This window comes from Oncorhynchus tshawytscha, linkage group LG10 (genome assembly GCF_018296145.1).
Source record: "Oncorhynchus tshawytscha isolate Ot180627B linkage group LG10, Otsh_v2.0, whole genome shotgun sequence".
Taxonomy (NCBI): domain Eukaryota; kingdom Metazoa; phylum Chordata; class Actinopteri; order Salmoniformes; family Salmonidae; genus Oncorhynchus; species Oncorhynchus tshawytscha.
Genome location: NC_056438.1, coordinates 44,780,266 through 44,804,030, shown reverse-complemented (window position 1 = coordinate 44,804,030; position 23,765 = coordinate 44,780,266). Strand labels below are relative to the sequence as shown.

The window sequence follows — 23,765 nt, the reverse complement described above, 5'->3', positions numbered from 1 at the left end:
ATCCGTGGTTCGGTATTCTCTAAACAGCCACTACAAATTCCAGATGGGTTTAGCCACAGCTAGCTAAAAGCAGAGCTGGGGAGAATCATGCATCAAGGTGAAAAATAAATCAATAAAATGCAGTACATCTGCTACTGCTCTATCGCACGTGCAATGATTTCCGAGTGGGAAACAGTGTGTGTGGTTTGCAGCAACTTCTTTGTTGTTGTAATATCGCAAAGGGACATGGTAGTTTTACCATTAAGGATGGCAGATTTAAAGGTCCAATGCAGACGCTTTTTTCTCAATATCAAATCCTTTCTGGGTAACAATTAAGTACCTTACTGTGATTGTTTTCAATCGAAACAGGCAAAAAGAAACAAAAACAGTTTTTTTGCAAAAAGCCATTTCTCAAGCAAGAATTTTGCTAGGGTTGTCTGGGAGTGGTTTGAGTGAGGGGTCTAATTGGACTAGCCTAATAGGAGGGATATGAACCCTGAAAACTAGCTGTTATTGGCAGAGAGGTTTGAAACTCTCTTTATTATTGGTCTGTTAATTTATACCGTCTGGTGATGTCACCATGCAGCACAAAACTCCATCCCACCAAAAACAGGATGACATTTCAGGTGGTCCTTTTAAACAGCTCTTGCATAATTTTCACAATTTCACAGTATTATTACAACTTCATATATGAAAATATATATAAAATATAGGACAACCACATTTTTGACTGCACTGGGCCTTTAGAGGTGATTTGGCCATTTAAAAAAAATACATGAACACAAGAACCTATCATTTCAATTGATTGGTAGCTAGTGGTGGCTAAAGTTAGCTTGAGTTTGTAGTGGCTGTTTAAAGAAAAACTGTAATCCCTGGTTCAGTTATCAAAGCCTACAGACTACTTTCAGGGTGAGGAACCATCTAACAATCATGTTGCAAAATCCTGAACTTCCCCTTTAGCAAATAAAGCATTTCAGTAAAGGATATCAGTGAAGGAGATGCAGGCCAGATGGCTAAGGTCGGTGTTGCCCACCAGACTCTTCAGTAGGGGCTGTTTGATGGGTTCTTTGGAGGCAGCCCACAGTTTCTCCCTGCCTGCCCCTCTGGCTTGCGCCCCACGGCCACCCTCTTTACCAGGCTGCCTGGGGGAACAAAGAAAACAAAGTTAAGTTGCTGCCTTGAGAATAAAGTGTAACTGTAAAATAGACTGCAAACCACGCAAAATGTGGTAGTGAGATAATTGGTCAGGTTACTGTGACATTGGAATCATAAAAACAAAACATCATGGTAATTATTACATTTGAAATGGTGAGTCAGTGGTTGCATCTGTAATTGAAATAAAAGTGAGAGTGGATTTCGAGTGGATTTATTGAAGGGTTTTCTCTACCTAAAGTACTCAAGGGCAAACTCTTTCAGTGAGACGGGGGAGATTGCTTCTTCCCTTTTGTGGGCGTTCTGAGTCACTGTCTTCTTCTGGTCTGGGCTCAGATTCAGCAGACTCTGATGGTTCAAACAAACAAAAACACAACTTTAGTACGACCAGCAGAGGGTAGTCTTCCCCTGCCGCAGTCCTCCTAAGAATGGGGACTGGACATGATGTGGACTTGCCTCACCATAAGCGTATTGTTTGTAACACTGAAAACACCAAGTAAAACTGAAATGACAACTTAAAACACAAAATAAAAAATATCCCTTCACAAACTTCTTATAGCTTATTGGACACATTTCCACTTGCTGAACACAGACTACTTAAATAAAACATCCAGCCTTTTCTTAGTAAAACGCAAAAGTAGAAATGAAACAAATACAGTAGTCTTTCCACCAAATGGTCAGACATGTTCTATTCACAGGCTTGTACACAGCACAGAGTTTGGAGTAGCCTTTCATCAGTGCAGGAGATGCTGATACGGAACATGGGATCAACAATCAATATAATAAATATACAAAAACATACATGTAGGTGTACTTCACCAAGGTTCCATTATATTGTCTTCCCCTATCTCATCTCTACAGACAGACAGCAGTTCAAAGGACAACTATCTGGAATGGAATGCAGCCATGTGCCATTATTACCTTACATATGAGAATCTTATCATTCACCCTTGCACATCCCCGTTGGCACTATGTTCGTATCTCAATATAGTCCCATCCCATCCCATTTTCTTTTTTATCACCCTCTTCTGTGTTTGTACAACTGTCTTTGCACTGTTTATTTTATCCTGGTCCCAGATCTGTTTGTGTCGTCTTGCCAACTCCTATGTGTGTTGTAAAGACCGCACAAATAGATCTGGGACCAGTTGACTGTTCCACGGCCTATTCTTCTAACCATAGGAATAAGTGTTTGAACTATGTCTAGAACCTTCTGTTTGAGTCTAGAACCTTCTTACCAGTGTGGTATCGCTGGGCTTTTCAAGGGTTGGCAGAACCAGGACAGTGTCCGTGGAGATGGCGCCGGTGTTCCCGGTGCGCTCGTTAGTGCCTTTGATCCATCCCCGGGCGGGGGAGTACTCTCCATCCTTCACGATGACCAGCACGTCCCCTCTCTTGTAGCTCAGCAACGTGGGGTCGTCTGCCGTGTGAGAAAGCAAGAGAGAAAGCGCGTGTGAGAGAGAGAGAGAGAGAGAGAGAGAGAGAGAGAGAGAGAGAGAGAGAAGTAGACATCAGTAACTCACCCACGTCCATAAGACGAACCATAATGGTCATGCACGATCCCCAGCCCAAAAAACACCTATTGTCTATGACTGGTCCTTTTTTGGATATACTTGTTTTTTATTAAACACTGACTACCTACTAACTGTTTTGTCTGATAGGGATAAAACAAATTGTTTTACAGTACAATTTACAGCACTAGGCTGTGAGGTGAGTGATCAAGTGATTCATCGTCATACTCCTACCCTGTTTGTTGACGTCCTGCAGGGCCACTGCGTAGACGGAGCGCTCCTTCAGGCCCTCCAGGTACCACTGGATCAGGTCAGCCATCTCTCCTGCATCCACAGACTGCAGTAGGAACTGCCCTCTCAGTGTGGCCAGGCTCACTGACTGACCGCTGTCGATCCTGCCATCATCACTGAGGAACATATGAAACGTACATGAAACATGTGAAGTGTATGTGAAACATGTGAAGTGTATGTGAAACATGTGAAGTGTATGTGAAACATGTGTGAAGTGTATGTGAAACATATGTGAAATATATGTGATAACTTCATGGTGGTTCGGGTGTCGGTATGAGGGAGTATGTGAACGGTGACGACCACCACTACTTGACAACTGAACAATAAACTGCCACTGTAGAAAACTAGTTTGGATTGTGTATTCTGGGCCCTGTTTGAAAACTTAACAAATGCATCCTTTCTTGTTTCCTTGAGGTAAGTACAGATCTATAAGTGATTGTATAGGTGAAAGTACGTTTATCCCTCTATTGCTTCCACAAATCCAACCAACTCAGATCAGTGATCACTTGAAAGAAGAGAGTGTTGGGTTCGGAGAATATGAAATATACTTATTCATGTATAACGTTTAGATTATGTCAGGATATGCTATTGTTAGCCATCAGGGATCCTATGGGAGGGATCCTCTGGGAGGAGAAGCGACACAGTCTGGTACCAGTCACCATAACAGGCGTGAGTTGGGGAAGAAGTGAGCAGTTTGGGGCAGAGGTCAGGTCAGATGAAGTGCGGAAGAACAGATATCACTAAGGTTCTGTCTAGCAACAGAGATGCATTGGCTGTTCAGATGTGTAGGAGGACACTCAGCCTAGTTAAATATCAGTGCTTGTGTGAATATGTCATTGTCTAATGCAGCTGTATTGATCCTCTGGGAAGAATTAAACTTGGTTTCATAGTGTCCGTAGAGTGTTTACTCAAAAAAATTGAACCTAACAGAAGGAAGGAAGGAAAGAAACAAGGACGCATTTCTGAAATATTTGAACAGGGCCTTGTCCATACCTTGACTTGTTCACCCCAGTCACCTCCGGGTAGGACAGCTCAATGAGCTTCTTCTCTTTCTCATCCTGGAAGGAGATCCCATTCCAGTTGATGGCCACAATAAAATTGCTTTTGGGTAGAGGAGGTCCTGTGGATGTGTAAATAGCTTAGTAATAAAATCCTCTTTGACAAAGAACATTTCTATTTTGCCTGATGTGAACCAGCTACTGTAAAAGGTTCATCGTGTGAAATGAAACCAGCCTCACCTGGTCCATTGTTGCAGACGTATTCCTGTTAGACTTACCGGACATTTGCGTAACCTCGTAGAACTTGGAGAAGTACATGGGCCATTTCTGACGAGCGTAGTCAACCACGTCCCCCTTCACGCTATCTGTGCTCCTTCTGCTGTTTATGTAAGGACCCTGTAAGAATGATTGGGATGATTATTTGTTGATACATTTTTGTCTGGCATCAACGTTATTCTACTCCACATAACTTAACAGTAACTTAACATAACTTTTTATTTTACTTCCCTTTACATTACTTAACTTTACCATGGTTGATTGGGATAACATACACTAATTAAAATTTCATTGCAGGACATTTTTTTATAAAATACAAACTGTCTGGCCATTACTTATTTTACCAGTGAGTTAGCAGTTTACCTGTGTGTGTGCTGCGTTGACCAGCTGAATCAATTTTCCTTGTGACTTGGTCTCAATAAGTTCAGTGGTGATGCATTCCTCCACCACCTTCTTGGCATTCTCTCCACTGATGGCAGACCCAAACGTCACATAGTAGTACATTGCTGCGAGCTGCACAAAGTCATCCTCCTGGATGACAAAAAATAAAACAAAACATCTGTTTAGGTCCAATTACAAAGAAAGACAGTCTTGTTTAGTTAATAGAATTTCCACTTCAGGCGTCCCTAGTGGGGCAGCGGTCTAAGGCACCGCATCGCAGTGCTTGAGGCGTCACTACAGTTCCGGGTTCGATTCCAGGCTGTGTCACAGCCGGTCGTGACCAGGAGACCCATGAGGCGGTGCACAATTGGCCCAGCGTCGTCTGGAATATGGGATGGTTTGGCCGGCCAGGGATTTCTTTGACCCATTGCGCTCTAGCGACTCCTTGTGGCGAGCCGGGCGCCTGCATGCTGACAACAGTCGCCAGCTTGACGGTGTTTCCTCCGACACATTGCTGCGGCTGGCTTCCCGGGTTAAGCAAGCAGTGCGGCTTGGCAGGGTTGTGTTTCGAGGATGCATGGCACTTGCCCTTCAACTCTCCCGAGTCGCAGCGATGGGACAAGACTGGAACTACCAATTGGATATCACGAAAAGGGGGTAAAACAATAAATAATCCACTTCAAACGGTCTTTATACCTTATTTTTTTTCAACAATAGAGGTCATTGTTTTTCTTTCATGACTTTTCACATAGAGTCCAGTGTGACAATGTGACTCCTAAGATCCATGCTTGGTTCATAGTCAATCTACCTCGAGAGAGAGAGACGTGGAGGCCACATTCACAATTACACCATTGCCGTATCTGTGATATGATATCCACATCGTCTGGGTGGGTGGGTTCTTAGACGTGTGCACTGTCAAAAAAACAGCTCACCTTCTCAGAATGGTACTCCCCAGACTTGAGGCCTCTGATGACCTGTCTGTAGATGAGATCCGTGCTGACGGCATCGATCGAGGAATCGTGCCAGGGCGTGAACAGCTCCTTGCGGAAGTAGAGTCTCCAGGGGGCGTGCTGCTCCTCCTCGCCCTTCCGCCTCACTTCCTGCTCGCACTGCGAGATGGCGTCCATCACGTGCCTCCCGCCACTGCCCAGGGACCACACCTGGAAAAAGCACAGTGACAAGACAGGGCTAGTCAAAACATGTCACAGGGCTAGTCAAAACATATCACAGGGCTAGTCAAAACATGTCACAGGGCTAGTCAAAATATGTCACAGGGCTAGTCAAAACATGTCACAGGGCTAGTCAAAACATTTCACAGGGCTAGTCAAAACATGTCACAGGGCTAGTCAAAACATGTTACGGGGCTAGTCAATGCAAGTTCTGAAAGCTAGCGAATATGCTAATAAATGTCAAGACTAATTTCCAAATCCTTTTTAAATGTTCCTTCTTAATATTCAACTGACACAATAAACGTCTCAATTCAGAAGGCACGATGCCCAGAACCAGGATACCACAGTAATGTATCCCCTAGCCATGTGACGAAGAAGAGAACCTATTGACACTGCTGTATTCATTATGCCTCTTCTTCGTTAATGTGTACTTCTTTTAGTTGCATGGCTAGGTGTTCCCAAAACCCGTGGGGGTTTCCTCCCCTAAAAATGGTTTATAATCTATGCATAGTCACTTTAACTCTACCTACATGTACATATTACCTTGACTAACCGGTGCCCCCGCACATTAACTCTGTACCGGTACCCCCTGTATATAGCCTCGCTTGTTAAATTACTGCTGCTGTTTAATTATTATTATTATTAACTTCTTAATGCATTGTTGGTTAAGGGCTTGTTAAGTAAGCATTCCACTGTAAGGTTGTATAATACGGCGCATGTGCATGTGACAAATACGATTTGATTCGCACCTTCTCACAGAAGCCGATGTAGAGAGAGAATCCGTAGATGTCCTTGAGGTTGACTTTCTTGGCCAGAGCTTGGCACACCTCGGCGGAGGTACAGGCTGAGTCTACCGGCAGGCTGACACTAAGGCCGTCCATCAAGGCCACAGACACTTGTGTGGTCTTCTTGGTCTTGACGGCCTACACATGAGAAGATGGAGTCGTGGTAAGAAGTCGTCCTTGTAGCATGATGTACTACAACAGCACCCATAAATGCTCTGTATATATACTGTATATGTCTCCTTACCAACACAGTCACTGTCATAAGATTAAGACTAAGATTGCTTTATTTGCCAATTGCACACAATGCTGAATCCGCCTACATAAAGGTATGTCGGCAGAGCAAAAACAGAGAATGGATCGATTTTACAGGTCAGACATTAACAATGGTTAATGTAGCTGTAGTTCAGCAACTTTCTCCCAGATAACTCTGATGCTACCTCTCATGGTAGTGTGGGTGGGTGTGTGCTGGTGTGTTTCTGTTTCTTTGTCGTCGGACCAAACCCGAGTCAAGAACAATACTGTCCATGACTTGTAATGCTGACACTGCTTGACAGCAGCAGTAGTCCACACCTAGCAACATTGTCAAGAGAGGTAAGCTTCTTTGGCTACAGTGTTGGACTGACAATCGAAAGGACCCGGGATTTGAGTCCTGACAGGCCTACCCCCCCATTCTGTTGCATTGTGTCAGAAGGGAGATGGCACCCAGATGAGTATCTCCGTGTCTCGGATGTTGTGTCTTACCTGGAGCTCTATCCAACAGGGTGGTTCACCTCGCTCCCCATTGGCCACGATGCGACGCAGACGCTCAGCACAGTACGGACCGTAGCTACTTGGTCCTCTGCCCAGGAAGCTCTCCAGGTACTGTGGAATAGAGTCAAACAGAATAGAATAGAACACAATATAAATACAGTGTATGTAATTGATTGACTGTGCATAAAATTATGATTATGGATGATTATGCATAAAACAGCGCCTTAAGACATAGAGAATATAAAAAAGGACAACTTTAGACTGACCTGCATAAGGAGTTCTGTTGGGGGGAAGATACCCAAACAGATAGAGAGGAGGACCCAGCCTCTGAGAGAACTATTCTGGTTCTTATTGTTCACCAGCTGTTTAATGATCTGACAATAGATCTCATCCCTACACGGACAAACAAGGACAGACAAGGCCTCAAGTAGTTTAGATGGATCCAGTTTAGATGGATCCAATTAATTTGCATTGCAACTGTAATCTACTATCAGTTCGGAATTGAACAATCTTGGTATTAAAGCAAATCACCTTTCTAGACATTGATAACTGGAACATTTCTGGGTAACATTGTTCACATGTTGTTATTCGGTTTGGTACCTTATATCTCGTCTGGATAGGGCGTATCCAACAATAATATGCAGTTTTTCCAGGTCGGATATTGGCCGATCCAATGTGCGCCCCTCTCCAATCAGAATGTCTTTCTCCTCCGTCATAGTCTCTGACTGGAGGAGGTGAGAAGAGCCTATTATCCTATGTTGTTGCATCATGGATATTCCTCTTAATTTGAGTTCTTAGTACAAAATAATATTTATGTAGCATACCTCCTCTATAATGGTCGAAGCTTTTCTATTCCCCGTTCCTTGTTTCTTTCTATTTTTCCTTAGTATTTTCTGATGGAATAATGGATATGACATCTATTATATTTAGACGTCTGGCAAACTGTTATAGTGTGTCAAACTCAGTAACAACAACCTTTGGAAGCATGTAAAATGACAATCAGGGATGAATAAAGTCGTACTGAACGAAATTGAACTGAATTTGAGGTTGAGTCCTAATGTACAGTACCTGATCCAGGCCCACCAGGTTGCTGAGCCTCCTGTTCTGCCTCTGGCCCAGGTTATTCTGGCTGGGAGTGGGGGCGGAGGGCTCCTGGTTGATCAGTTTTGGCTCAGCTATGTCCCCCATGAACCTCAGGATGATCCACCACACTGTCAGACAGGCCTGGGGAGGAGAGGAGCAGAGGAGAAAGTGGGGAAGGGAAGAAAAAAAGAAAGGGAGAAAAAAAGGGGTGAGGAACAAAAAATAAAATAAAAAAATAGGAAGAAAAGCAGAGGAAAGGGAATAAGGAGAGGAGTAAGTAGGGTACACAAAGAGAAAAGAGGAGATTAAAATATGGAATATGTCATTGAGGAAGAAAAATGTCATACTTGCTTTGGATTCCTCTGAGATTAGCACACTGAAGCCTGATATTGAGTACTCACCAGTGCGTCTCCCTCGTCCTCGTGGTAGAGCAAGGGCTGCCGCAGCCTCTGCTTGATGTGACTGTAGGTAGCAGAGCCCTGGAAGTGCAGAGCACTGAACTTGGTGAAGGAGAACTCCTCATTCTCATCATTGTAGTCCACCACTGGTTGCTCCTCTGGTACTGCGATTGGTACGGGTTCTGGAGCTGGTACAGTCCGAGCTAGTGCTGGTGCTGGTACTTGTATTACTACTGGAGCTGGGCTTTCCTCTCGAGCTGGACTCTCCTCTCGGCTCTCCTCAATCACCTCTGGGACGGTCAGCGTTCTCTCCAAGTCCTGAGGACGGGTAGGGAGAGTGCAGTTGGATACTCAGTTCATTTTTTTTGCTTTTCTTTAAGTATTATGGAATAGTAAAATAGTATAATGCTTCTTCAATGAGAAGAAACGATTCGGTCATTCTATTCTAATCATTTAGCAAGAAGCCTATGTTGATTTACTGTGGAGATCCACCATTGGTTGTGAGCCTAACCTCAAAGCCCTCGGGAGCTGGTCCCTCCCGTCCTCCTACTGCCACTGTGTTGGGCAGGAAGCCAAACATAGTTTCCACCATTTCCTGCTCACTGACTGGCTCCGGCTTGGCAGCAGCCTCCTGTGATTGGCTGAGGACGTCCTCTAGCCTCTGCTGGAGCTCCGCAGCTGACCGCTCCCTCGCCATCCGCTCCTGGGCAGATAGGAAGACCTAACACACACACAAACACACATATATATTGAACTCACACAATTGCACACACAGGTGCACAAACCCACTTTTCTCAAATGACAGCACTCACATCTGTCTTCATCTTGTTGGTGGTCTTCCTAGCCAGCATGCCTCTGGTGTGGGCCTGCAGGACTGTCACAGCTTCTCTCTTGCTCTTATAACTCTTCCTGGCTAGGTACCCGCGCACCTGGGACTGCATTGTGACGGCCGCCGCCAGCTCCTTCAGGTAACGCCCTCGGGCCAGACGGCCACGGATCGTAGACTGCAGACGCTCAAAGCCAAGCTGGAGCTGATTGAACGAGACAGAGAGGAGTAGAAATGATCCCAGAAGCAGCAGGTACATGTGATCTAAGTCTATAAAAAAAAAGTTAATATGAGCAAATCTCCACAGCACAATACTGTGCACTCCTAAGCTACGGCAATGAATCAATATCACCTCCGTTTGTCTTCAGAAGTGTATCTGAGTTGACTCCTTACCCTGCTCATGTTGACATGATATTAGTAGACCTTGACTGCCAGTGACTTACTTTTCTGTATTCCTTTTTCTCTCTATAACCTCTCCACCGCTTCTGTATAACCACAGCAGCTCTCCTTTTCTTCACAAAGCTCTTCCTACAAAGAGGAATACATTTAAACCAAACTGGAATATTTACTGACTGTTAACAACTACTGTATTACAATAGGAACAACTGAAGTAACTCTGGGGTAAAGCTTTAGATTGGGGTGTTAGAGGATAACAGATAACGCCATCCCACAACATCCCAAACCTGTGTCAGGTATGACACGTCGCCAGTCATTCTCTATCCTGGGTTCTGCCCAAGCGGTGTGTCTCAGTGTTAATCCCTTACCTGTCTCTTTGGCCAAGCACGACCCTCTGGATGATGAGGGCTTTCCTATTGAGCTCTCGCTCTCGCTCCCGCTCTAGTAGGGAGTCATGGGCATCCTGAGTGGGATGAAAGTGAGAAACCGGTTATAGAGGGTGAATATGACCTTTTTGGGGTGAGGGTTTACCGACATCATTCCAGCATCTTTGAATTGCTTCTTGTGACTGACATTTGGGATTCCATCACTACTCTTACAAGGTGCCAATGTTTGTGGTTGTCTAGTGTGGTAGATATAACTGTACCTTTAGAAAAATCTTAGTCGTGCCGATCTTCCAGCCACCCTGCCCTGTGATCACGGCCTTGCAGATGGCATTGCAGCAGGCTACGGCTGACTCCTGAGTTAGGACAAGGAGGAGGATATTGGGAACCATAACCACCCCACTAAAAGCAATTGTAACCGTGGAGCTTTTTGTGCTAACAAATATCATCATCATTGTTGTCATCTTCATCATCATCATCATCATATTCAAAATAATGAAGGTATGTGTCTCACAGTTTTGGGGTCACAAACGGTTGTATTCAGAAGCACTCTGTACCGCTGCAGAAACTGCTTGAACGTGTGACGGATCGGAAATCCCAGTTTCCGGATTTTGATGGTATCAATCATTCCAGAATACCGCAGCTGACGTATGCACAGGTTTCTGTCAAAAACCTGAAGACAGAGACATTCCTTAGCTTGACTAGTAGAGTGGAGTGCACTGTAGTATGGACAAATTGGACTTTCGTGGAATTGTGCCATTTTCATTCTGTATAACAGCCTATATTGTTTCTGTTTTGTGTGAGTTTGACCTCTACCGATTGTGACATTGCACCGTTAAAACAATGAATCATGTCTTCCTGTATCTGGCCCAGTGCTACAAAACAATTAATCATCTCTTCCTGTATCTGGCCAAGTGCTACAAAACAATGAATCATGTCTTCTTGTATCTGGCCAAGTGCTTCAAAACAATGAATAATTTCTTTCTGTATCTGGCCAAGTGCTACAAAACAATGAATCATTTCATCCTGTATCTGTCCCAGTGCTACAAAACAATGAATCATGTCTTCCTGTATCTGTCCCAGTGCTACAAAACAATGAATCATGTCTTCCTGTATCTGGCCCAGTGCTACAAAACAATGAATCATGTCTTCCTGTATCTGGCCCAGTGCTACAAAATGGCTGCCTTATTCACCATGGACTTCTTATCGTCGTTGGGTTTGAAGCAGAGGATGAAATGGGGTTGGCATTTGGACAGGGCATTCATGAGGGAGTCCAGGGACTGGCGGAACTGACCGCTCAGCGTGGACACCTGCCTCCTGCCGTCCGTCTGGGCCACCTGCGGGGAGAAAAATCACAATATGAACTGCATGGATTTTTGGACCGTTGTCAGTGACTATCTCTGCAGGAAAGCTATGTGAATAAACTGGTGGATATAGCTAAATGGGAGTTGGCGTGAGAGTCAGAATCGTAATAGTAACAACAGCTACAAACCCGTAGAGAGCTCTTGGGTGTCATAACAATCCTGTTGTTGCTTGCAAGGTTCTTCACCACATTTGCAGAGAGCTCCTTTTCAAAGAGCTGTTGCAGCAGCGTGTTGGTGGATGCTTCAATCAACTTGAGGATGCCTGAGTTAAGAGCATCTCTGTTCTTCTCCAGGAATCCTGAAGGAAAAGCAGACAGGATCAAATGGTGCCCCCCCTCCCAAAAAAACGTGACAATATCCAATTGATGATCCTCCTATGTTTGAGAGAATCAACTAATGTTGTATAGGTGTGATCCCTTTTTTTTCTGTTTACCGTTTGAGTCGTAGTGAACAACCCCAGCAAAATGGCGGATCCCAAACTCCATGTCGTGGGTGTTCTTGGATGGAATGTACTTGTTGCACTTCGCATGAGCCCGGTTCATCTTGTTCAGCATGGTGACATCTGTGCCCTGGAAGAAACATTCAAGGTTGTCACAAACCTCGCCAATTCAAACTGCCACCGCAACATGGTTGACTAGAGGAACGTGAGATTGTTTACCTTGGGAAAGTGGCTCTCCTCATCGATCAGGGCCAACACGTTGAGGGGCTTCACAGCGAGGAGATCAAGGGTGTCCGTGTTGTCGCTAAAGGTGATGTTCTTCCAAACAATGTCCTCCTTAGTGTACTCCTCCTGCTCCAGCTTGAACACATGGCGCACAAAAAACTGCTGCAGCTGCTCATTGGCAAAGTTGATGCATAGCTGTTCAAAGCTGCGAAAAAGCATGGGGAAAAGGTTTGTGTTATTGTCTGGTTGGTTATATGCCATCAGGGAGAGAGGATGAAGGACATACAAGGAGTATATTGCCCCACACAAACGACAAGGGGAATTAGTATTTGACATTGGCTGGCATACCTGTTTGAGTCGAAGTTCTCAAAACCAAAGATGTCCAGCAATCCGATGGAGTTACGGACGTATTTGGGACCGTTGGTGGGAGTCTTATGGATGGCACTGTTGATTCTCCCAACGATCCAGATGAAGAGTTTGCCATATATCGCCTGACGAAATCATGACACAAACGACACACATTCTGTACACTTGAGTAGAATATGGGCCAACCCCTAACTTGAAATGTGCATGTTTAACTCAACAATCAAATAAATCATGCATTGATGTCAATGGAAGACTTGTGCGAAAACTTGAGTTACGTCCATTCGCCCACAGATCTCAAGTTAGGATTCGGGCCTATGTGCCTTTGTGAATATTTATGTTTATGCCTCCTCTCTTGTTACAGCCTATTGTCTATCTTGCCTCGGTACCTTCAAACAGGAGCGGCCTCATTACCTTGACGAAGGCGTCCCTGGAGTCGGCTGCCTGTTCAGAGTTGAGGGGTTTGGACACTCGCTCTCTGTTGGTCATGAAGGAGCGGTAGGTCAGGCTCACAGCCAGAGCCGCAGGCTGCACCTGTAGGAAACAGACAAAGACTATGTATATAGTAGGCCGTCATTGTAAATAAGAATTTGTTCTTAACTGACTTGCCTAGTTAAATAAAGCTACTGTAAATAAACTACTGTATATTTAAGCAATAAGGCACGAGGGGGTATGGTACATGGCCAATATACCATGGCTAAGGGCTGTTCTTATACATGACGCAACGTGGAGTGTTAGGACACAGCCCTTAGCCGTGGTATATTGGCCATATGTCACAAACCCCCGAGGTGCCTTATTGCTATTATAAACTGGTTACCAATGTAATTAGAGCAGTAAAAATACAAGTTTTGTCACACCCATGGTATATGGTCTGATGGTATATCAGACCATATACCATGGGTATGACAAAACTTGTATTTTTACTGCTCTAATTACATTGGCTTTCAGCCAATCAGCATTCAGGGCTCGAACTTCCCAGTTATTACAGAACATACCAGCAAAGAATGAAAATGCCAATAAACATACATACCTCCAGCAATTTGGCAGCAAAGGTGAAGTGATCTGACAAACTGACATCAGAGCTCTCCATGTTATTCAAGATGGTGGCTGCAAGGTAAATAACAATAGAAAACTTGGTCAATCACAGCTTTCACGTAGAAAAATAATCTACAACATAAACATTTCAGTTGTTCAACTGACTAGGTATCCATCCCCCTTTCCTTTCAACAATCGAGTATTTCAAGGTCTCAATACATTGGGGGGGGTTACAAGGCGCAGGTCATATTCCCTAAGAACTCCAGTCATAGATCATACACTCAGACATTAACTGAGTCATACACCCAGAGAGGACCCCACCTTCGAAGCTGACATTGCCCAGGTGGAGGAGTGCAGCAAGCAGCTTGAGGATCTCCCAGCAGTGGGTCTCAGTGAAAGCGAGGATCTTCAGGGCCGTGCGGATACGGGTGTAGTCCTTAGCATCGTCACGTCCATCGCAGACAATGCAGTCACCCTATAGAACACAGGGTCAGAGGTTATACTGTCGGTTGTAGCTATTGCCCCATCTCTCTACTTAATTACAGCTACTATCGACAAGGGCTGTGGCGGTCACGGCAGCCGGTGATTGTCAAGCAAATAACTATCGGTCTCACGGTAATTACCGTCAATTAACATAAACACATTTAGCGTCTCCTGGCTTCCACACGAGCCACTGATGCGGAACTTTGAAACATCTACATTTTAAAGAGTCTAATAAATCCATGTAGCCTACACCTTCACAATAAATCAATTTAGACAGGTCTAAAGAAACATAATATGAAGAAAATGTAGTCTATTTCAGAAGAACAGAATAGCATCCTCTGAGTTGTCCTTATGTTAGGCCTTGATCTGGCTATGCCATATGGCTGTGGGCTACACTAGTTCAATTAGAGAACAAGATTTGCATAGAATTCCGTGGCATTATTTTATATTATTTGATAGTATGAAGAATACAATTGAACAAAGCTGAATAAAATAGAAAGGATATTTTCTCCAAGCGATTTGAGGGAGTGCGCACATGCACTCTGTGTTGAGCGGTTAACAAAGAAATAGGTACCCCTATGTGCTTAATTTACAGTTATTAATGTAACTTTAGTTGTTCTACAAACTTAGGGCTATATGTTTTGATTAATAATACATTGTAAGGCTGCATGATGCGACTCTAACGACCATTAGAAAAAAGTTGCTTGAAAAGGCATGAGCTCTGCTTTGTTTTGTTTTTGTGCAGGCTGTACACACTTTGTCAGTCTCTCATTCAAAACTTGAGAAGCACTTGATAATGCCGTGAATTGTCTGGCGGCATCCCCTTTGTGTGGCCTTAATGCACCCTAAAAAAATCCATGCCTTTTGAAGCCCTTCAACCTGAATGCTGCCCGCTCCGAAGCACCTCTCACTCATACGCTCACTACAAGCGAAGACAGACACAATGGGGACGCAACTGCGCGCATCCTTATCCAATTCCAAGGTGCATATTGAAGATTTTGGAAGAACTGTCCACATTTACTTTTTGTCAGCCAACAAGATTAGTAGGCCTAACGAACAGCAAAAGCACTATGTCTACTATCCCCCATAGTACAATATTGACCTATTCTATTCTGTGCAATAAATAAATATTCCAAACATAGTCTGAGAAAGTTGTGGGATGCGATAAATCCCAAATGAATACAACCGCTAGCATCAAAAAAAACTTTTTTTATGCAATGAGGCAGACGCCACAGATCGGAACGTTTAGCTTAAAATGTTCATAAACTATTAGGCTATTTCTTCACATGATAAGTGCAGCAATGTGCACACGGCCGTAGGTTATAAGTGCGAATGTTCCATCAGCTGGAAAACACCATTATCAAAAGTGATCACACATGCAATTATGCATGTAATGCTTATATTATAAAGTTGCATTTTTATGGTGAAAATGATCTTCCCCAAACTTGAAACTCACACGCTGCTTATGAATGACAGTTAGACTCTACACCCCTTGTAAAAGCGGATGAATGTGCTTAATTTTGTTATGTTCTTTGACCACTTTAGTTGTGATACAAACCTTATCAAAACGTATAGGTCTACCGGCTAGGCTACATGATTCGAAAAACATTTTTTTTAAAGTAATTGTTTCTTGCCTTAAGCTGGGCATCATTCACAAGTGATAATATATCATTCACAAGTGATAGGCTAATATTGTCCCCCATCAGACTAATCTTGATCTAATCTTGTCTTTACATGTACTAAATAATATATGTGTGAAATTCGTTTTGATTTAGAATGGACCATTATCATGCACCTGTCTCGAAACAGGGGCAGGGGGAAAAATACATGTCATCTCTGCACTTAAATAGCGAATGGAGGATGCTTTTCATGTGGTTCATTTTCATTTTCACGGTAGGCCAAACTCCTGTTGTAAAGAGAAGCAATGTGCTTAATATTAGGAAAGTTGAGAAATAAATATAGTAGGCCTAGCCTATAGAGAACTGATGGGATCCTCCTCTTTTTAATAGAGGCCATCACTCTGTTTTCTCATGCAATTGCATAGCCTATAGAAATGTTGCGCAACATTAGCTCATGGGCTCTCATGAAGTGTTTGATTAGATTTTCGATTACATTTCAATTGATGCCAGAGTGATTCGAGGGACAATAGAGTGCCGAGTACGAGGCAGTTGGCAAGTTTGGTAGGCTACTAATGACCATCAGCAGCATCAGAGCTTGGAGAAGCCTAATTACTGTGACTAAATGGTAATGTGGAATTTGACTGCCTTCATGACTGTGACTGCAGGTGTGGCGGTAATACGGTCACCACAACAGCCCTACTATCGACCCGTCTCTCTCTTCAATGGTGATCCTAAAGTAAATCATATTTGTTAGGGGCTACAGCGTTCTACAAAGTTATAGCTACTATCACCCAATCTCTCTTCAAATGGTGATCCTAAAGCAAATCATAAATCATACAGGAGTTTGTTTTTCCAGCTCTGGGACAGTTTCCTAGGAGCATTGTAAAGAGGACGTCAGTAAAGAGGACGTCAGTAAAACTTAGTTGTACTCAGTAAAAATGTCCTTAATGAGGAAGACGTAAGTGGTAAAACCTGTAAGGGATGATGTTTTAGTAGTGCGTTGCTATTACCCTCTTGAGGTAGCTGAATTCGGCGGCATTTCCCAAACACAGTGTTTTCTTCTGTTCTGCCGTCATCCCCGCTAACATGCAGTAGAATATGTGGTAGTTCCGCTCCTCCATGGCCTAGGGTTAATTAGTTCAAAGGAACAAGTAGTGTTACAACTAACTGTAACTCGCTCTGGAGAAGAGTGTCTGCTTAAATGACTAAAATGTAAACGAGTATGAGAGACAACATCTCTTGACATTACACCATTTTGCCTGGTGACTGGACAATCCAGCAATGGATTTGGCCCTCTTCCAAGTACGAACAAAGCATGTCAATGAGACTTAAATTAAGATAAACCTGTTGTTTATGAGAGATAGTTTTGAAGGCAATTCACTTTGAGGCAATTAGCTATGATATTTCTACATTTCATTCAAATATAAGGACAACAGCAAAACATCCTGGTTAACCAATTGTTCTGATTTTACAGCCTGCGCTTCCACACCTGATGGCAGACACGAGACTTCTCCAGTAAGTACTGTTCCATGCGAGCCCCTTCGATGGCGCCATCTTTGTTGAAGAAGATTTCCACGTATTTCCCAAAGCGGCTGGAGTTATCGTTGCGAATTGTTTTGGCATTCCCAAATGCTGGGGGAACACAGAAATATGAAGTGGGTCATGGGTAGCAACAGTTGTGATAATGTGGGAGAGAGATATTTTAATAGTAAAGAAATCCTACCTTCCAGTATAGGGTTAGCCTCCAGTATCTGCTGCTCTATCCAGGAGTGCTGTCCACTTACTGCAGCAAGGAACTGAAGGACCAGCTTGGTGCTCTCTGTCTTCCCTGCACCTGACTCTCCACTAACAGGAAGAAAGAGATAGTGTGTCATATTCTTGGATTTCAGTTTAATTCCAGTGTAAATGTCAATATAAAAAGTATAACTGAACCACTCCAAAGAGCATCTTCCACAACATTGGAATGTGACGCTTCTGCCTTGGTTTCCTTTTGTCCAACCGAATGCCTTGGGTGTCAAAGGCGGAACGTTGCCCATCTGGGATGGATGTACTTTTGGCCTCACCTAATGATGCAGCACTGGTCTCGGTTGTGGCGGCGCATGTTGAAGTAGCAGGTATCTGCGATGGCAAAGACGTGTGGGGGCAGCTCACCCAGCCTACGCCCGTGGTACAGCCTCACTTGGTCGGCTGTGTAGAGAGGAAGCTCTTGGTAGGGGTTGACTGCCACCAGCACAGAGCCTGTGTAGGTCTGGATACAGCACAATAACAGCGATTTAAGCTTGTGCCGCCCACATTTGTTTTGGAGCACCCTGTAACAGCGGCTAATGTTATAACACTAGTTAATGTAATAACTTTTCTATTTGTAATACATTTTTTTTAAATTATGTAGTAAAACCAGTTAATGTAATAACTTGCTGGGTAACGTAATAAAATGTTGATTGGTTAACGTAATAACTTTACCAGCTAAATGTAACGTTATTACATTAACTGGTGGTTATTACATTAACTGGTGAGTAACAACTTTTTTGTTTTTGATGAGTAGTGTAATAACTTCAACCAGTCATGTAATAGTTTTTATGTAGTACTTCCCTCAATTTGATGCACATGTCACCACCTACTACCAATTACAACACAAACAAACTCATGCACATCATACATGAATGCTCATACATAGAGACACTCACAAGCACACATTGAATTGTACACCCTTACATAAAAAAACACATGATTTCACACAAAATTTCACATGAAACCATGTGAAACATAGTGTTTTTGGAACACTTCACATGTGATCACGTTTTCACAGTATGCTACAATCCACAAAAATACGACATGAATTACTATAGTATATACTACGGTTTTATTTTACTACAGTATTATACTATAGGTAACTGTTAATACTACAGTATACTACAATATTCAACAATATTCTTCGATTATAATCACAGCTGTATATATTCCCCCCCAAGCAGACACATCGATGGCTCTGAACAAACTTTATTTGACTCTTTGCAAACTGGAATCCACGCATCCTGAGGCTGCATTCATTGTAGCTGGGGATTTTAACAAGGCTAATCTGAAAACAAGACTCCGTAAATTGTATCAGCATATCAATTGCGCAACCAGGGCTGGCAAAACCTTGGATCATTGCTATTCTAACTTCCGCGACGCATATAAGGCCCTGCGCCCCGCCCTCCTTTCAGAAAAGCTGACCACGACTCCATTTTGTTGATCCCTGCCTACAGACAGAAACTAAAACAAGAAGCTCCCACGCTGAGGTCTGCCCAACGCTGGTCCGACCAATCTGATTCCACACTCCAAGACTGCTTCCATCACGTGGACTGCGATATGTTTCGTATTGCGTCAGACAACAACATTGACGAATACGCTGATTCGGTGTGCGAGTTCATTAGACCGTGCGTTGAAGATGTCATTCCCATAGCAACGATTAAAACATTCCCAAACCAGAAACCGTGGATTGATGGCAGCATTCGCGTGAAACTGAAAGCCCGAACCACTGCTTTTAATCAAGGCAAGGTGACCGGAAACATGACCGAATACAAACAGTGTAGCTATTCCCTCCGCAAGGCAATCAAACAAGCTAAGCGTCAGTATAGAGACAAAGTAGAATCTCAATTCAACGGCTCAGACACAAGAGGTATGTGGCAGGGTCTACAGTCAATCACGGACTACAAAAAGAAAACCAGCCCCGTCACGGACCAGGATGTCTTGCTCCCAGGCAGACTAAATAACTTTTTTGCCCGCTTTGAGGTCAATACAGTGCCACTGACACGGCCTGCAACCAAAACATGCGGCCTCTCCTTCACTGCAGCCGAGGTGAGTAAAACATTTAAACGTGTTAACCCTCGCAAGGCTGCAGGCCCAGACGGCATCCCCAGCCGCACCCTCAGAGCATGCGCAGACCAGCTGGCTGGTGTGTTTACGGACATATTCAATCAATCCCTATCCCAGTCTGCTGTTCCCACATGCTTCAAGAGGGCCACCATTGTTCCTGTTCCCAAGAAAGCTAAGGTAACTGAGCTAAACGACTACCGCCCCGTAGCACTCACTTCCGTCATCATGAAGTGCTTTGAGAGACTAGTCAAGGACCATATCACCTCCACCCTACCTGACACCCTAGACCCACTCCAATTTGCTTACCGCCCAAATAGGTCCACAGACGATGCAATCTCAACCACACTGCACACTGCCCTAACCGATCTGGACAAGAGGAATACCTATGTGAGAATGCTGTTCATCGACTACAGCTTGGCATTTAACACCATAGTACCCTCCAAGCTCGTCATCAAGCTCGAGACCCTGGGTCTCGACCCCGCCTGTGCAACTGGGTACTGGACTTCCTGACGGGCCGCCCCCAGGTGGTGAGGGTAGGCAACAACATCTCCACCCCGCTGATCCTCAACACTGGGGCCCCACAAGGGTGCGTTCTGAGCCCTCTCCTGTACTCCCTGTTCACCCACGACTGCGTGGCCATGCACGCCTCCAACTCAATCATCAAGTTTTCGGACGACACAACAGTGGTAGGCTTGATTACCAACAACGACGAGACGGCCTACAGGGAGGAGGTGAGGGCCCTCGGAGTGTGGTGTCAGGAAAATAACCTCACACTCAACGTCAACAAAACTAAGGAGATGATTGTGGACTTCAGGAAACAGCAGAGGGAACACCCCCTATCTACATCGATGGAACAGTAGTGGAGAGGGTAGCAAGTTTTAAGTTCCTCAGCATACACATCACAGACAAACTGAATTGGTCCACCCACACAGACAGCATCGTGAAGAAGGCGCAGCAGCGCCTCTTCAACCTCAGGAGGCTGAAGAAATTCGGCTTGTCACCAAAAGCACTCACAAACTTCTACAGATGCACAATCGAGAGCATCCTGGCGGGCTGTATCACCGCCTGGTATGGCAACTGCACCGCCCTCAACCGTAAGGCTCTCCAGAGGGTAGTGAGGTCTGCACAACGCATCACCGGGGGCAAACTACCTGCCCTCCAGGACACCTACACCACCCGATGTTACAGGAAGGCCATAAAGATCATCAAGGACAACAACCACCCGAGCCACTGCCTGTTCACCCCGCTATCATCCAGAAGGCGAGGTCAGTACAGGTGCATCAAAGCTAGGACCGAGAGACTGAAAAACAGCTTCTATCTCAAGGCCATCAGACTGTTAAACAGCCACCACTAACATTGAGTGGCTGCTGCCAACACACTGACTCAACTCCAGCCACTTTAATAAGGGGAACTGATGGGAAATGTAAAATATATCACTAGCCACTTTAAACAATGCTACCTAATATAATGTTTACATACCCTACATTATTCATCTCATATGTATACGTATATACTGTACTCTATCATCTACTGCATCTTTATGTAATACATGTATCACTAGCCACTTTAACTATGCCACTTTGTTTACATACTCATCTCATATGTATATACTGTACTCGATACCATCTACTGTATCTTGCCTATGCCTCTGTACCATCACTCATTCATATATCTTTATGTACATATTCTTCATCCCCCTACACTTGTGTGTATAAGACAGTAGTTTTGGAATTGTTAGTTAGATTACTTGTTGGTTATTACTGCATTGTCGGAACTAGAAGCACAAGCATTTCGCTACAAATAACATTTGATTTGATTTGGTGTTTTTGCTGTCAGTGAATACAATAATATTCATACCGTAATGCACTATAGTATTTTTTTCATGTGGGTGTAGTACATCATAATCCATTAGGGGACTCACATAGATGATGCCCTGCCTGTGTCGGACCAGCAGGTTCCTGAGGAGCCCGGCCTCGTTGAGGTCCCCCAGGCGGATCATGTCGTCCACCCCCTCCACTGAGGTGGGGTGCATCACTCTGATGGAGCCCTCCTCCTTCTGGGAGAGCTTGTGTTCCTGGAATGACATAGGACAATTCAGGAAGTTATATGGCGGTGCGATGTGAACCTTTGCACAAATCTTCCATTGACATCAATGTAGGATTTGTTCGAAATCTTTGGTTACATATAACGTAACTTTTTTGGAGGTCTGAGGGTCTGAAAACTTAAGGATTTGGTTCTATACCATCCATTTAAGTCTGGGGATTTGGCATTATATTGTTGCATTTGCCCAGCGTCGTCCGGGGTAGGCCGTCATTGTAAATAAGAATTTTGTTCTTAACTGACTTGCCTAGTTAAATAAAGGTTACATGCATTTACATTTGGGACCAACAGTATATTCAAATACAGTAGACACACAATTCAATACAACACATGTAATAAAGAAATGCCATGGTCACCTTTCCTTCATCATCCACCAGTAGCTGGTGTCCAGTATCGGTCAATTTGACCCGGGCTCCGATGGGCACCCCGATACCAGGGTCCACCCATACCCACTCACCCTGAAAGCAAGGAGCACAGTGGGTCACGGTCAGGGTCATACATCGAAAGAATGCAGCTTTTACCCTTCATTTAATTCAATTGACGAAAGTAGTGCGCTTTTGTAACTCCACCAAAACTGGTGAAAGTAAAGATAAATAAAAGAGCCTTTCGTGAACTAACGCGAGAACTTGACTTTGTTCACCTCTTGCTAGGTCTGACTGCTGATAGCTACTTTACTGAGGATAAATGTACTTACTTTGACTGAGATAGGTGGTTGTTGTCCCATCTAGCCACTGTATCTTAAGATGAGTGAACTAACAGTAAGTTGCACTGGGTAAGAGTGTCTGCTAAATGACTCAAATGTAAACGAGTATGAGAGCCAATAAATCATTTGTGGAGCATCAAGATTTTATGTGTGCTAAATATCACTGTTTGTGCTGTCTCGCCAACTCCTATTAGCCATAGGAGTTGGTTATATGTACAGCGCAAACAGATATGGGAAAAGACTAAGGATTTCCCATTTCAAGCCATTTCCAGAAATGAATGGCAATGGCATTGACTCCAAACCCTAGATGATCACATCCTGACACAATTGGCAATGGAAGTGTTGATTACATTACATTTCAAAAACCTTTAGCATCAAAGGATGGCATCCGGGATACATTGATCAAATAGTCAACAAAGATTATGTTGAGGATCTTACCTTTCTCAACATCACCATAATTACAACCCCCCTTTTCCCTAAATTCAAGAAACAAGAAAGACAAAAAGTCATGCATTTTCTAAAACATATCTGTGGACGACATAAGTCTGGACAAGGTGTGATCTCAGTGTGTGTCTTCTCAATGTTGTATGAAAGACTTCGCTGTCACTCCATTTTTAAGATCCAATGGTGATTATATGGTGACAATGGTGCGCAATGACTACAATCATCCATACAAACAACATACTATACATGGCAAACAATACAGAACTTAAGTCAATAATTCTGCTACCTTTCTCTATAAATAAGCATGACTGAAATGACTGCACATCGTTACTCTACACCATTCAGCCAAACGATTATATAAGGGTGACTGAAATGACTGCACATCGTTACCACCACACACAAAAAAACATATCAGCCATCTTACTTATAGCAACTCAAGTGATGGTCCTCATTGAAATCCCAGTCCTTTAGTAAGTCCTGTGCAGTTGTTGTGGAGCTCAAATGATTGTTTGCTGACGTTCACTCCAACCCACCTGGATACCACAAGGAACAAGGAAGTGGGTGGCACCCTTGACACATATCCTTTATGGCACTTTGACTTTGATCTGTCATGCTGCAGACTCACAGCTCAAGAAGACCGGAGCAAAGTCACCTCCTACCCACTCATTCTCCTAATGCGTTTGGTTCAATTCACCCTTCAATTCTGGGCCTGCTTCTAACCATTAATAGTGGAAACACCATAATAATATATTTAAAAAGC

General features: G+C 43.8%; 1 protein-coding gene across 1 annotated transcript in view; it reads right to left on the bottom strand.

The window, feature by feature from the left end:
• Nucleotides 1–23,550, bottom strand: part of LOC112260183 (unconventional myosin-VIIb) — a 29,018-nt gene extending 5,468 nt beyond the window's left edge. The window contains exons 1-37 of the mRNA XM_024435092.2: nucleotides 23,430–23,550; nucleotides 23,000–23,037; nucleotides 22,215–22,316; nucleotides 21,680–21,832; nucleotides 17,967–18,151; nucleotides 17,627–17,748; nucleotides 17,393–17,535; nucleotides 16,914–17,027; nucleotides 14,123–14,276; nucleotides 13,797–13,873; nucleotides 13,181–13,300; nucleotides 12,752–12,894; nucleotides 12,398–12,608; nucleotides 12,173–12,308; nucleotides 11,868–12,037; nucleotides 11,569–11,712; nucleotides 10,890–11,048; nucleotides 10,639–10,731; nucleotides 10,361–10,455; nucleotides 10,040–10,124; nucleotides 9,583–9,801; nucleotides 9,282–9,491; nucleotides 8,774–9,088; nucleotides 8,358–8,513; nucleotides 8,114–8,182; nucleotides 7,890–8,014; nucleotides 7,556–7,682; nucleotides 7,281–7,400; nucleotides 6,504–6,677; nucleotides 5,518–5,745; nucleotides 4,568–4,735; nucleotides 4,207–4,324; nucleotides 3,924–4,050; nucleotides 2,874–3,046; nucleotides 2,367–2,548; nucleotides 1,367–1,479; nucleotides 967–1,121 (exon numbers count right to left, since the gene is read on the bottom strand). Coding sequence (XP_024290860.1) covers nucleotides 967–1,121; nucleotides 1,367–1,479; nucleotides 2,367–2,548; nucleotides 2,874–3,046; nucleotides 3,924–4,050; nucleotides 4,207–4,324; nucleotides 4,568–4,735; nucleotides 5,518–5,745; nucleotides 6,504–6,677; nucleotides 7,281–7,400; nucleotides 7,556–7,682; nucleotides 7,890–8,014; nucleotides 8,114–8,182; nucleotides 8,358–8,513; nucleotides 8,774–9,088; nucleotides 9,282–9,491; nucleotides 9,583–9,801; nucleotides 10,040–10,124; nucleotides 10,361–10,455; nucleotides 10,639–10,731; nucleotides 10,890–11,048; nucleotides 11,569–11,712; nucleotides 11,868–12,037; nucleotides 12,173–12,308; nucleotides 12,398–12,608; nucleotides 12,752–12,894; nucleotides 13,181–13,300; nucleotides 13,797–13,873; nucleotides 14,123–14,276; nucleotides 16,914–17,027; nucleotides 17,393–17,535; nucleotides 17,627–17,748; nucleotides 17,967–18,151; nucleotides 21,680–21,832; nucleotides 22,215–22,316; nucleotides 23,000–23,017 — 5,203 coding nt within the window. The 5' untranslated portion in view covers nucleotides 23,018–23,037; nucleotides 23,430–23,550. The remainder of the gene's footprint in view (nucleotides 1–966; nucleotides 1,122–1,366; nucleotides 1,480–2,366; nucleotides 2,549–2,873; nucleotides 3,047–3,923; nucleotides 4,051–4,206; nucleotides 4,325–4,567; nucleotides 4,736–5,517; nucleotides 5,746–6,503; nucleotides 6,678–7,280; nucleotides 7,401–7,555; nucleotides 7,683–7,889; nucleotides 8,015–8,113; nucleotides 8,183–8,357; nucleotides 8,514–8,773; nucleotides 9,089–9,281; nucleotides 9,492–9,582; nucleotides 9,802–10,039; nucleotides 10,125–10,360; nucleotides 10,456–10,638; nucleotides 10,732–10,889; nucleotides 11,049–11,568; nucleotides 11,713–11,867; nucleotides 12,038–12,172; nucleotides 12,309–12,397; nucleotides 12,609–12,751; nucleotides 12,895–13,180; nucleotides 13,301–13,796; nucleotides 13,874–14,122; nucleotides 14,277–16,913; nucleotides 17,028–17,392; nucleotides 17,536–17,626; nucleotides 17,749–17,966; nucleotides 18,152–21,679; nucleotides 21,833–22,214; nucleotides 22,317–22,999; nucleotides 23,038–23,429) is intronic.
• Nucleotides 23,551–23,765: the final 215 nt, after the last annotated feature.